The 13001-nt window shown below is 41.8% G+C and overlaps 1 protein-coding gene across 1 annotated transcript; it reads left to right on the top strand.

Moving 5' to 3' along the window:
• The first annotated feature begins 1217 nt into the window (after positions 1-1217).
• Positions 1218-5045, top strand: LOC118410736. Its single transcript, XM_035812511.1, has 3 exons — positions 1218-1914; positions 2199-2591; positions 3056-5045. The coding sequence occupies exons 1-3, from the start codon at positions 1425-1427 to the stop codon at positions 3832-3834; spliced, it is 1662 nt and encodes a 553-aa protein (XP_035668404.1). The 5' UTR covers positions 1218-1424; the 3' UTR covers positions 3835-5045.
• Positions 5046-13001: the final 7956 nt, after the last annotated feature.

Raw genomic sequence — 13001 nt, 5'->3', positions numbered from 1 at the left:
TCAATTTACAAAACTTACACACAAAACTGTTACACATATTAATTAAAACAGTAATGTTTTCCCCATAACTTACATATTGATATAAATCTCATAGATAAAACTACTTGAACAACACCGCACTACGAATGTCCCCAACAGGGAGCGATCCATGGTATACCGGTAACGGACATACTGCTTACTATCGGAAATGGATTTTGGGGTCGACATGCCTTACAAGAAAGCTTGTCACTGGAGTCTACATCCACGTCTCTACCTAATTTAACTTGTTTAATATAATAAACTATGCGTCTAGCTTCCAATGCCAATGCCAATGATGGTATTTCAGTACCGTGAAAATTGACATGTTACAGATGCTGGTGTTTGAGTACCGTGAAAGTGCAATGTCACTGATGCTGGTGTTTCAGTACCGTGAAAATTGACATGTCACTGATGCTGGTGTTTCAGTACCATGAAAATTGACATGTCACTGATGCTGGTGTTTCAGTACCATGAAAATTGACATGTCACTGATGCTGGTGTTTCAGTACCATGAAAATTGACATGTCACTGATGCTGGTGTTTCAGTACCGTGAAAAGTGCAATTTTACAGATGCTGGTGTTTCAGTACCATGAAAAGTGCAATTTCCCTAATGCTGGTGATTCAGTACCATGAAAAGTGCAATGTCACTGATGCTGTTGTTTTTGTACCGCGGGAAGTGAACTGGTGTCGGTATTTTCCTGTCTTTAGCAATCCAACATTACTGAAAACCTGATGGATGAGAGCATATGTTGTAACAGATTTCACACCTTGGAAAAAAATATGGAAAATAATGGTCACAAAGTGCATCAATATACCTAACAGCTAAAAGCCTAACTAGGTCTAAAGCTATAGATGTGAGTCTGCAGTACGCGCTTTCGGACTCAGAGTTGATTTACAACCTGAGAGTAATTTCATCACGGTAATAAAACATCATCCTATAGTATATTTGTTCCTGGAATACAACGATAGCAACGTGTAATCATACAAGAAATGAAACATAGACTAGTGGATGAAGTTAATCGGCAAATGCGTACGTTTTGCTGAAGGTTATTTAGCACCGTTTTTAGGGATGATGCTAATAAAAAAGGGTGCTACTAAGACTGAAATCGGATTTATCTGACTATTCGAATTGCTTTACAAGACAGTCGTAAAAGACATTGCTTCACATCTCCGTAGGAGTCCGTACAATACTGTATTCGAACACCTTCACTACACATTTCAGGGTCACTGGGGTCAAGGTTATCAATGCCATGTTCCACGGAGCACTCGCGATTGTCACGGAGTGTTCTAGAACTGCATTTATCCACGCTGTAGCACAGCAACCAAACATAACGCCACTGTTGACCGAGGATACGCACGGATCTCTCGAGCTCCGCGTTTTGTCGAAGTGAATTCACATTGAAAAATGGGGGTTCTCGACAAGGCGGCGTCAGCGTTCCTTTCAGTGGTACACGTGCTTTCATTGCTCAGGCCTGGTGGTAAAAGACAGAGCGGTGAGACAAAACTCATCGTAACTGTCCACGAGGGCAAAGTCGGTCGCCAGAGTCAGGGCAAGTATCTGGTGACAATGCGCCATGGCAAGGTAAAGATGCAAACCGCTAAGAAAAAGTCCGATGCACTGATCTGGGAGCATTCCACGTCGTTCGTGCCATGGTCGCCAACAGACCAACTGGTTCTAAAACTTCGAAAGGCGAAGCGCTGCAAAGACACCACAGTTGGTGAACTCTCCATTGATGTTGCAGCCGCACTAGAGTCAGCGGACGGTTTACCACAGAAGTGGTGGTACATCATGGACCGACCCAGCAAAGGCGGGCGGAGGAATGAGGAAGTGTTCTTACAAGTGTCCGTTATTCTTGACGGCACAGAGGTGAAAAGTCACCAAACACAGAACCAGGGTAAGAGGCGTCTGTTTCAGTTCCTATGCAGGATAATTTTGTATGTCACGCTTTCGTTGCCGTTGATGGGGAAAGACGAGCTAGTATTTTTCATTCCTACCACAGGCAAGGATACATATGAAAATGACGACTTAATGAACATTTTCAAAGAAGCAGAAGGTTAGGGCAAATTTGAAGGGATTTGTTTGTTTAAAGTCCCGATGAAACGGCACTAGCCTATATCTTACATTGAAAAAATGAAATGATAGAAACACACAGTATACTTATCATATCTTTGTACTCAGACCCAACCAAGCCTCCCGAGGAGACCGTTGAGGCATCCGTACTAGGGAAGCCGGAGACTCTGTCGGAGCTGCAGAATCACCAGGTCAAGGCGGTGGCAGTTTCCGAAGAAACGCAAGCGGACACGCCCCATGACAGCAGTGCTAAGGACAGCAAACCACCGTCCGTCACCGGCGACATCGCAGACGTCAAACAAGACTCTTCAGACACAGCCACAACTTCAGAAACAGCCTCAACTTTAGACACAAAGGACGAGTTTGCTGCCAACGAAGACAGCGGCATCGTCTCACCCAACGATACGCACCGCTCCTCTGGTAACACGGACGTGACGCCCCTTCAAGTGTCCGATGTTGCCTACGGTCCGGGGAGGGAGAGGGAGCTACCGAAGGGTCAAGGTAAGATGCTTTAGACTTGATTTGTTTAACTTTAGACTCGATTTGTTTTCGCTTCGCTTACGGCTTCCAATTTGTCTCAATCTTAAGTTTCTTTTTCCCTTAGAGAAGAAGTCATCTATCAAACCTCTGCAGAAGGAAAATTGCCCAAATCAGTAAAACTAAAATCAGTACATTCTACTGAAGCGCCAGTCAGTTGTTTCAGTTTAAATTTTAGAATGTATCTGATGACGACACAACGAGCCTTTGCTCATTTTTTACACTCTGCAATCGTTGGTATTTCGAATAGTTGGAAACATTCAAACAAAGAGTTACATTTTTAAATGTTACACAAGTCTTTTCTTTCAATTCAGGTTCTATATAAAAGTGGCAACAATATGCATATATGCCTTTACTTTACGTAACGTGCTGTTAAAGGAAAGACATCGGACGTATCAGCTTTTAGAATGTGCGTTTCTTTCGTTCAGACCCTGCCAAGCCTTCCGAGGGGACAGTCAAGACGGAGCTGCAAGAGAAACCAGAGCTGGTGAATGGCAAGGTCAATGTTACCCAGGAAAAAGAGCAGGACGCACCACCGGACAACAGCGGCAAGGACAGCTCACCACCAGCCGCTGCCGCCGCAGACGTCAAAGCAGCGTCTTCTACAAGCTCGGCATCCGACCTACCGGCCACAGCTCCTGATATAGCAGACAAACGCCCTGCTGCCGGAGAAGGCGATGTCCCAGAGCACCATCCGTCAGTTGCCCGTGGAGAACAGACGGAAGCACTCGACAACAGCGGCGCGGATGCAGACAGTCGGACGACAACGTCTACTCAAGGAGGAGGAGCGTTTCTTACAACAACCACCCCATCGCCCAAACACCAGGACGCAGAAGACTCACAGTATGTTGAGGTCCTGTCGTCAGTAGACAAGCTGTGGGCAGAGCTCTCTCTTGAGAAAGACTATGCGGAAAAGCTTCTCGCTCATGCCGACTCCCTTCGATTCAGACTCGCCACTGCCGCCCCGCATGTTCTCCGGTACCCAGTTATCAAGAACATTATCGCTGCCGTGCCGGATTGCACATCTTACAAGTTACCCGACACACAAGGACTAAGTTTGGAGGAGCTGCAAGGCATCCAGAAGACCCTCACCAAGTCGGTACAAGATGAGAAGGAACGTGCGACCTACATCAAGCGCTGGTACTGGGAAGAACTGGTCCGCGTGGCTCTGAGAGAAGCGCCTGGAGTATTTGGGCCAGAGGACTAATGTGACAATCTTATATTACAGTTGTCAATTTAATGTATTTCTGCATGCGTTAAATGTGTTATTCGGATTTGAAAAAAAAGCTTTATATCACAACCGTATCAGTCAATCAAACAACACAACGTCTTGTCACCAACAAGGCCATTTATGAACCTTCAACTGACCCAGCTGTACCTTTGGTATGCGGCTGAAAAGAAACTTGCACTTCCAGGAACTCGGACTTCAGGAGTTCCTTTGTAAGACCGATTTAAAGTTGTTGTTTATTGTATCAATTATTCAACCTTTTACCTACACGTCAACAGATGTAGAAACTAAATGCAGCGTTAACTGCGCCGAATTTTTGTCGACGTTCCTGTTCATTCATTGAGTTAAATGTTCGATTTGAATAACGTTTTTCATCCCAACACTCGCAGATATAATTTTCTTTTTCCGTTCTACAAGTAGTCATGTATCAAACCACTGCAGAAAGAAATCGTTAAAATCAGAAAGTTTTGCCAATGCGCCAATTATATTCACGTGGATAATAAAAGTGCAACAATCGTTGAATCACCACCTTTTCTTTTGTACTTTTAATAATGTAATGTATCTACAGTGACATGTTCAACGTAACTACTCATATTTCAGTGCCATGAAAAGTGCAAGAAAACATAGAAAACTCACCATAGGTGTAAGAACTGCCTAAGTGCCTTGTCCATGGACTGGGCCCTTGTTCCTCTCCGTGAGTTTTCCCCATGTTGTACAGTCCTGTGTCATACCTTCAGCTGCATTTAGCCTTCATCAAGTGCCTTTTACGAATTGGTCTTTCTAACGCATGGAAATTCTTTCCCGGGGTCTTGGGTTTTCAAAATCCTAGTTGAAGACTTTGTGGATCAATGTTTGTTGTGGTCTTCTTAATTATCATGTGCCCGACCAACCGTAGTCTTCTTAACGGGATGAATTTGACATTGGAATGCTTTATGTCGAGTTAAGATGATTTTCGTCATTTGGTTTGCGGTCACGAAATGTGATACAGATAATCGCCATTATTACACTTTAAAGTATAATAGAAGCAGTTCATCTGTCTTATCTATCGTTCAATGTGAAAAGACAAGCCTTGAAATATTGCTTTGGAGGAACCTACGGGGACAGAAAACCACGGTGCTGGTTAAATTTGTCTGTAGTTCTGACGTTTATATCAATATAGAAGACTTCCTCTGATTTCCTTGTATTAATGAAAGGGTACCTAAATGCCAAACGGCGCCCGGCATGTTCTATGTTTGTGGAAACGAAAAATAAAGTGTTTATCAAGAAATATACACAAAATATGCTGATCTGAGAACTTCTTTCCACGTTCTATTTGTTTTGTTGTCTACCATAGTGTACTTTTTGTTCAAGCCACCCGATACATACAGGATTCATGTTACTAAACATGAAATCCTGGTATAGGATTCATGCTAGGTAGCAGTGTAAAGGAATCCTTTAGTCCTTCAAAGGATTCCTTTGACATGTTCCTAGCATGAATCCGAATCTTACGGGATTCACGAACAGACTGACGGGAAGGTTTCACATCAATCCCACAAAATGGCGGCCCCCTATTTGCATGGGGCGTCGCCGTCAAGAGGATCGAAAGTGAAATATTATAAGGTCATCGATGGAAACTTCCGGAACAAGTTTTTGTTGGCAGTTACAACTTAGTTCTCATCATTGCATGAGGAACTGGAACGTCCATTACAGGTAAGAACGGGAATCAAATCCCTGCTAATTTTTGGTTCAGGCGATCGAACGTAACGTTTCAATACCTTCCGATACTTTTAATATGGAGTTATTTCGAAGAGAATATTTGCTGAACTGTAAGTTGTTATGTGGAATTCGATGAACTAAGTATGGCTGAGATTTAATCATTAGGTCTGTGAGCCCCTGTGTCTGTCAAAGTCGTTCTTTACCCCTCGTGGAAATCGAAAACGTTTCATGTCAAGGGTTTCCGGAAAATGTAGACCAGGTCAAGTTTAGGTACAAAGCAGGCGGGGTACTTCCTCGGCAGGGCACCAACTTTAAGGCCCCCGTCATCACAACAATCAAGATTTGGCATTTAGTATCCCATTTCGTATCCTATAGCTACAAGCCATTTCCCAGAACAACAAAGTAGAGAGGATAACTAATAAATAACATTATATATATATTATAATTCCATTCCATCATACCACAGCAGCCATGGGCTCCAGAGTACACATTATGATATGCACTGATTTAGCTGTGGTGACTCTTGGAGGGCATATTTTGCTTGTATATTATATACAGTGGTTTAAATTAAAGCCATGTAATGGACTGATCCTGATCAAGCGATGGCCAGTTCTGTCTGTCAAGCGCTGTTTTTGATAGAGGTGTTTGAAATTAAAACATGATCGATCGAACAGGAGGGGGGGGGGGCTTCAGGATTGGTCCATTGCATAGCGGATTACTGCACAATTCTGTTAATTGCACGGAAATTCCAACTGTCAAACCGGTGCATTGTTGCGCAACCCAGATATTTGCACAAAATACTCAACTATGCAACCTTTGTTTACCCAAATCAGACGGCCATATTGTTAGTCGCATCCCAAACCGGCGCTTAACTTTGCATTGTTGCACAACCCGGATAACTGCACGAAATAAGCAGGCAAATGGGGTGGGCAATTACTTGTACTAGTTCACGACCTCTATTATATAGTACTAGTAGCGCTCACAGTATACTATACTCAAATACTGGATACTTAAAAGGACAAATGGCCTGTAAGCCTGACTGGAGTTGACATTTCCCGTTGACTCTGCGCTGATCCGTTTTAGCTCCGGTTCCTGGGTGTCACTGCACTATTCTATCACCATTGGATAAAAACGCAAGTGAATACTAGTTTCTCAATATATATATATATCTATGTGCAAGTTAACATACCTAAATGCAACAAAAACACTGGTAAAGTACCAGTCTTCAGAAACACACAGGTAAACCCACCAGTTCCTAAATACTAAAAATATATTGGAGGTGAAGGTACCTATAGGCCAGGTGCAAATAACAGGATGTGCATTTTTCTAATCAATGCCTTATTTGCATAATTGATACAGACACGTCATAATTCTTTTGTGGTCAATGGTATATTGGACTTCATATGTGGTGATATAGGTTGCTTGAGGACAGGTGAATACAATGTAAGATATGTTGAGACTCAAGTATATGCAACAAGTATATGCAACAAGGGAATGCAAGAGACCCAACCCTTCCAGCCCAAAACAAGTCCAACTATATTATTACAACATCATTACGTTGATATAAATACTATGGTTAGAGATCTATCAAAGTCCAGCTCTAGACCTGTTCGGAACCTGAACAAAACCTCCCTCCCGCCTAAAAGATCTGTTGCATGTTAGATACACTGTCCCTGGGTATCACTTTGGTCACATTTGATTTGGTGTCACTTCAAGTTCAAAGTTGGCTCTGAAATCAAGCTTCAGGGCAGCATTTGCCTTTTTTCCAGTGCTAAATTTTCATCTTTGTGGTAGGATTTACACATTTTCATGCTTGTGTCACAAAATCAATTTTTACCTACAGTACCAGTATGCAGCCCTATCAAGTTATGAGAAGTGGCAGTAGTACCTAATAGTACTATTAAATCTCCTCCTTCTATCACTGGCGGTTTACTAGCGCCATTGGAGACACTGCGTATACGTAGGAGGATAAAGTATTGTATTACAGTACTGTAGTAATTGTATAAGTAGTTACTCTACTATTCCAGCACTTAATTACAGAGTCCCTGATGACACAGAAATGGGCAGCAGTCTTGACAATGAAGCAATATTTGCATGTACATTAGCAGCACAAACTAGTGGTGCGTACCTAAAACTCGGACCTGGACTTGGACCTAAAAATGTTTAGGTCCAAGTCGAAAAAAAACATAAATGTCAGCCAAGTCCGGACTTGCAAAAAGCTATCTGTTAGTTATATTCCTTTTTTTGTTCTAAACCATCTAAAGCCTTCAATAGACAGTGAAATTTGCACTGGGAAAAAAGACAAAAAACATTTTGTGTTTACACTGGCTGTATATAATTTTTAATAATTTTATGCATTATTCACATTGCATTTCAATTCATGGTAACATGCAAGTTTATGTGCACTACCCCCCCTCCCCCTCAAAGAAGAAAAGATTTCTAGCGCACATAATATGCAATGATGGGTTCAGGTCCGGACTTAAAGTCTGGACCTGAACCTGAACTGCTGGACCTGAACTTGAATATGAGTTTAGGTACGCACCACTAGCACAAACCCTAGAAGCCAATGACCTGTGACAAATTTTACGATCAATAATTGCATGTATGAGAAAACTCAACCTAACATACCGTCCATACTTCTGGGAGGTTGAGCGAATTCTCATGGTGGAGCTCCAAGCAGCTCAAACAGAATGTCTCGGCACCTATGGATGTCCATGGGCTGTTCCTGCTTACAAATCATGCAGAAGAAGGATGTTGGAGCACTGCAGACAGCTCTGTACCAGTTGCGAGAAGTTTGTCGTGAATGTCCCTCCACCCGAGTCACTTCGAGTTGTTTGTGCGCAGCATATGTTCTGTGGGAACGTGTTTGGTCATGAGAACTGTTCTCTGGTGGTAGCAGCGAAGGTGGAGGATGAACCAGAGGGTTGTCATAAGTTGACTCATCCGTAGGCTCTAATGTGCCATTGCTAGGTGTAGTAAACTCGTCAACTTTTTGCCAGTCGATACGTTGGTGAACTTACTCTTTAATTTGACCTTAATGGCATGCTAAAATTTGGGAAAGTTTACGAAAAAAAGCAAATGAGGATACCAGCAAAACAGTATTTGAAAATGAAAGGGCACAAGAGAAGGAAATACGTGCTTTTTTCAGTAGAGACTTCAAAAGCAACAGTTCACAGGCATTGACATATACATGTGGCACATCGGCCTTTGTTAAGAATAATTGCCTTAACTTTGACGAATTCCAGGACCAAAAATTAGTTGTATTCGAAACAAAGATACAAAAATATCTAACAGGACCGTTACCATGTAAATACGAAGGTTGCCCCCCTCCCCATGTAGGAGACACATCTCACAATAATTTGCACGTGACGGTATGCAGAAGTACTTGTATTTGCCAAAACATAACATTGCATACCTTCAGACAATTCCAGAGCCAGATAGCCAGTCAAAATCAATCCGTATTAAAGTTCGATGTGAAAAAGTTAAACCAGAACAAACGCAGACGATCGCCTGCAGACGAATTTTGACCGAACCGCGGGCCTCGCTTTGAGCAGCTTCCCAGCATGCCTATCAGGAGCTTGAAACCTTCCCGTCAGTCTGTTCGTGAATTCCGTAAGATTCGGATTCATGCTAGGAACATGTCAAAGGAATCCTTTGAAGGACTAAAGGATTCCTTTACACTGCTACCTAGCATGAATCCTATACCAGGATTCCATGCTTAGTAACATGAATCCTGTATGTATCGGGTGTTCAAGCAAACCCCGGTTTGGAATTGACTCTAGCTTTATGATTAGATGCTTCTTCTGTGTTGCATCCCGATGACACAGCGAGGAGAAACGCACGTGCTTAGCAGATTTATCCACCGCACTAACATGTACAAACATAAATTTGTCAACAGTATTTTTCTGCCTTTCATAGCGTGTGTAGGCGGTCACCCGTAGATTAGTCTACCCGTGTCTATCCGTGCGGAATGTTCACTCCGACTGGGAACGTACCGAGTCCAACTCGTGCTTGGGGGTGAAAGCACAGCTATCCGCGTGTGTACTTTTACCTTCGCCAAGAAGGTTATTTTTGTTTGTGTGTGTGTGTGTGTGTGTGTGTGTGTGTGTGTGTGTGTGTGTATGTATGTTTGTAGAAGACCAGCATAACTCAATAACGTGTGCATGGATATAATTGTATTGATAGTTGGTATGTGGGTATGTCTTGGTGCCACCTAAAACGACTAGATTTTGGGGCCCCTGGCGGCTTGTTATGGTACCACAATGGAACTTCTGGTGCTCCTAGTGCGTATTGTATAGTACTCTGCGCTTAATTTAGCCCTAGGGCAACGATATTGTATTATCAAGTTTGAAATCGAATAAACTATTTCAACTCATCTCTCTCATACATACTGACGAAAGATAGTGGATGCTACCTGGAATGTCTGACCGTTTCCAAAATCATATCGAGTTGTTTGTGTAACTGCTTTTTGGCGTATCTTATCACCTGGATGTCTAATTTTCATCGACGCGTCTCTCATGCATAGATATGAGAGAAATGTTTTCTTACCGTGAAAAAATAACAATAAACTCAATATCAATGCTTCAATATCTGTCTCGTCGTTTTATTCTTTTGACATTTGAAAATACTGGAAAGCAATACAAACTCGATACACGAGCAATGCTGAGTAGATAAAACATCAACTGAGTAAAAATATCTGAAAAAGCCTGCTTTACGTATGCCCATGACTATCCATCACTTTCATAGTCTGGGAGGAGATTCGCAGAAGATCATAAAACGATGTTGCCAACTAATATATGTGCTCCACTTGAGGACTTCAAACTTGAATTCTTAAGAATAAAACACAATTCCTTGTGGAATTCTCTTCCAACATTGCAGACACTTTACATTGTAGAATTTCCAACAGTAACAAGTTTTACATATGCAGTCCTCAGATGTCATAGGTTAGATTAAACCTTACAGGTCCACCGAGGTGCCTAGAATATTGCTAATAGTCTACGTCAAGAAGGAGTCAGAGTGATATAGAATAGTCAGATACTCGAGAAATCATACCACGCTTGCTGACTTCCCTTATTCTTACCAACCTATAGCATGTATTCAAAGAAAATAAGGCGATACATTGAAGGTTTCTATCACAAGTTTACAGGTTATGGTGTTTTTACATTTTGATATGAATGGTTACATGGTAAAGTATATGTACACCCTGCATTAGGCATAATGTGCATCATAGTGAACAAACTATAATAAGCATAATGTGCATCAATAGAGATAAATGTAAAATGATGACACTACAAGTATTGTATCACATGAAGTCCACACTATCATTCTGAATTTGATATGATGAAAGTTTGATATATATGAACATACATGACTCTACGTTTATTCTAAATAGTAACCCCAGTGGATAGATAGTACTTGCAAAAGCCGCACGTCTACAAAGAAAGCATTTCTTAGATTTCCATCCAAAAAGGATTTGCACTCACTCAAGAGCTGTATTTCAGAACATTTTATTATTTTTTTTTTTTACTCAATGGTCACCACGTAACAATGCCATGAAGGCCACTCAAGGTTACGGGTTACACGATTGTAACTGTAACAGCAACTCTTCGCCCTAGGTCAGAAACATCATGATTGAGACCAGCCCAATTGCTCACTATGAGTGAGGACTAACTGACACAATAGGCGAAGCAGGGGTTACGAGGGCTGCTCGGGAGATTCCCTACCTCTATTTTGGCCGGAATGGTTTGATCCGCTCGGGTGGATGTTCGCACATGTGGCGGGTTCTTTAACGTGCTTGGGGTGTTGCTCTCCCCGAACACGGGACCTCCATTTAACGTCCTATCCGAAGGACGGTCCGAGCCGAAGCTAGGTACTCATTTTCACTTGAGTGAAGTGAGGAAAGTCGTGTAAAGTGCCTTTCCCAAGGGCACAAGATCGGTAACACACAGCAGGCGGATTCGAACCCGCAACCTCTCGGTCACGGGCCGAAGAAACTACCACTGCGCTACACGGTCCCACCATTGTTCATTGTTTGCAACAAATAGCATCGATTGATGATTTTTCAGTCATCTTCAACCAACGAAGCACAATCTTGAAATCAATTGCTTTTATGTACCAGAATTACGCTGAACTGTTTGTTTTGTTTCATCGTATGTAACTTCACTAGTAAAAGTTGCTCTGTCAAATAGTTTTAGTGTCACTACAAACCTCCGGAAATAATCTCCGAATTTCACCTACAGTAGATGTGGGGGTTGATTTGTATTTGATAGTGGGAGACGAAACACATTTTATTTCCAAATGTCCATTCAACCAAACCGAAGGAATCACTCTGTTTAGAGAAGCCACAAAGACTTATCCCAACTTCCCCACATTGCCAGACGAACAGAAAGCCACTTTTCTCTTGAAATCGCAGAACCCACAAATTTGAGAAAAAGTGGGGCTCTTCGAATTCGTCTCCCTGTGCTTCCAAAAATGAAGTCAAACCCAACCTGTTTAGAAATAGCCAACACTAGTACTAGAGAAGAATAGAAGAATATTGTTCATATAGTACAGGAGCCAAGTCCTGAAAAAAATGATTTCGTTCAACCCATCTTACAGAAAAGGTTTGACCTGATATTTTGGTAGAGGGGGTCCAACTGCATCACACATGATGATTTTGTTGTTCAGATTGTGGTACCACGCTCCCGCTAGCGCTAATTAAAGATAATTTATCTATGGCACAATGGTATATTTTCAAGGGGGAGGGGCCAAAATATAAACTTCAATAATATTTCTTGAAAATTGCTACACTGGCCCGGCGCCCAACTTGACACGAGAATCACAAAAATGTTAATGTTTTTTTTTCTATGTCACTTCGTTCAGTTGTCACAGGTCATTAAAATGCATTTTTGCATAATAAATTACGCATAATTTACTTTACTTTGACATACATTTGTGTCACCTGCAAGGCCTTGTTTAATATATGAGTGGATGCACTGTATCATTCCCAGTATATTTGTCTTTAAATTATGAGTATAAGTAACTTCTATGAAGAAATATGAATGTTTAAAGAATTATTACCGTTGCTAAGGACGCTTTTCTGAGCATTTCCAACACATGGCGCATCAAATTTGCTGCCTGAAATCTACTTTTTGTTTGTCGAATTTTGCATTACAATCTTTGCTAAGGCAGTTGCTACGGAAGGTTTGGGGGTGTCAGCCTGACAAAACGTACTTTATACCGGTGTACCGAAAGTGCGAAAAGGAACGAAAAGGAACGAAAAGGAACGAAAAGGAACGAAAAGGAACGAAAAGGAACGAAAAGGAACGAAAAGGAACGAAAAGGAACGAAAAGCAAGGTTTATTATACCGAAACTTAGACATTCTAATCCATGCTCACGCCTGCTAAAAGCTGCTGTTTCTCGCCTACTAAAAGTATTTTATTCTACCGTGCACTTCACATAGATCACAGAT

Source organism: Branchiostoma floridae, chromosome 1 (assembly GCF_000003815.2).
Source record: "Branchiostoma floridae strain S238N-H82 chromosome 1, Bfl_VNyyK, whole genome shotgun sequence".
NCBI classification, from domain to species: domain Eukaryota; kingdom Metazoa; phylum Chordata; class Leptocardii; order Amphioxiformes; family Branchiostomatidae; genus Branchiostoma; species Branchiostoma floridae.
The sequence above is the reverse complement of the archived record's forward strand: the minus strand, read 5'-3'. Positions and strand labels throughout refer to the sequence as shown.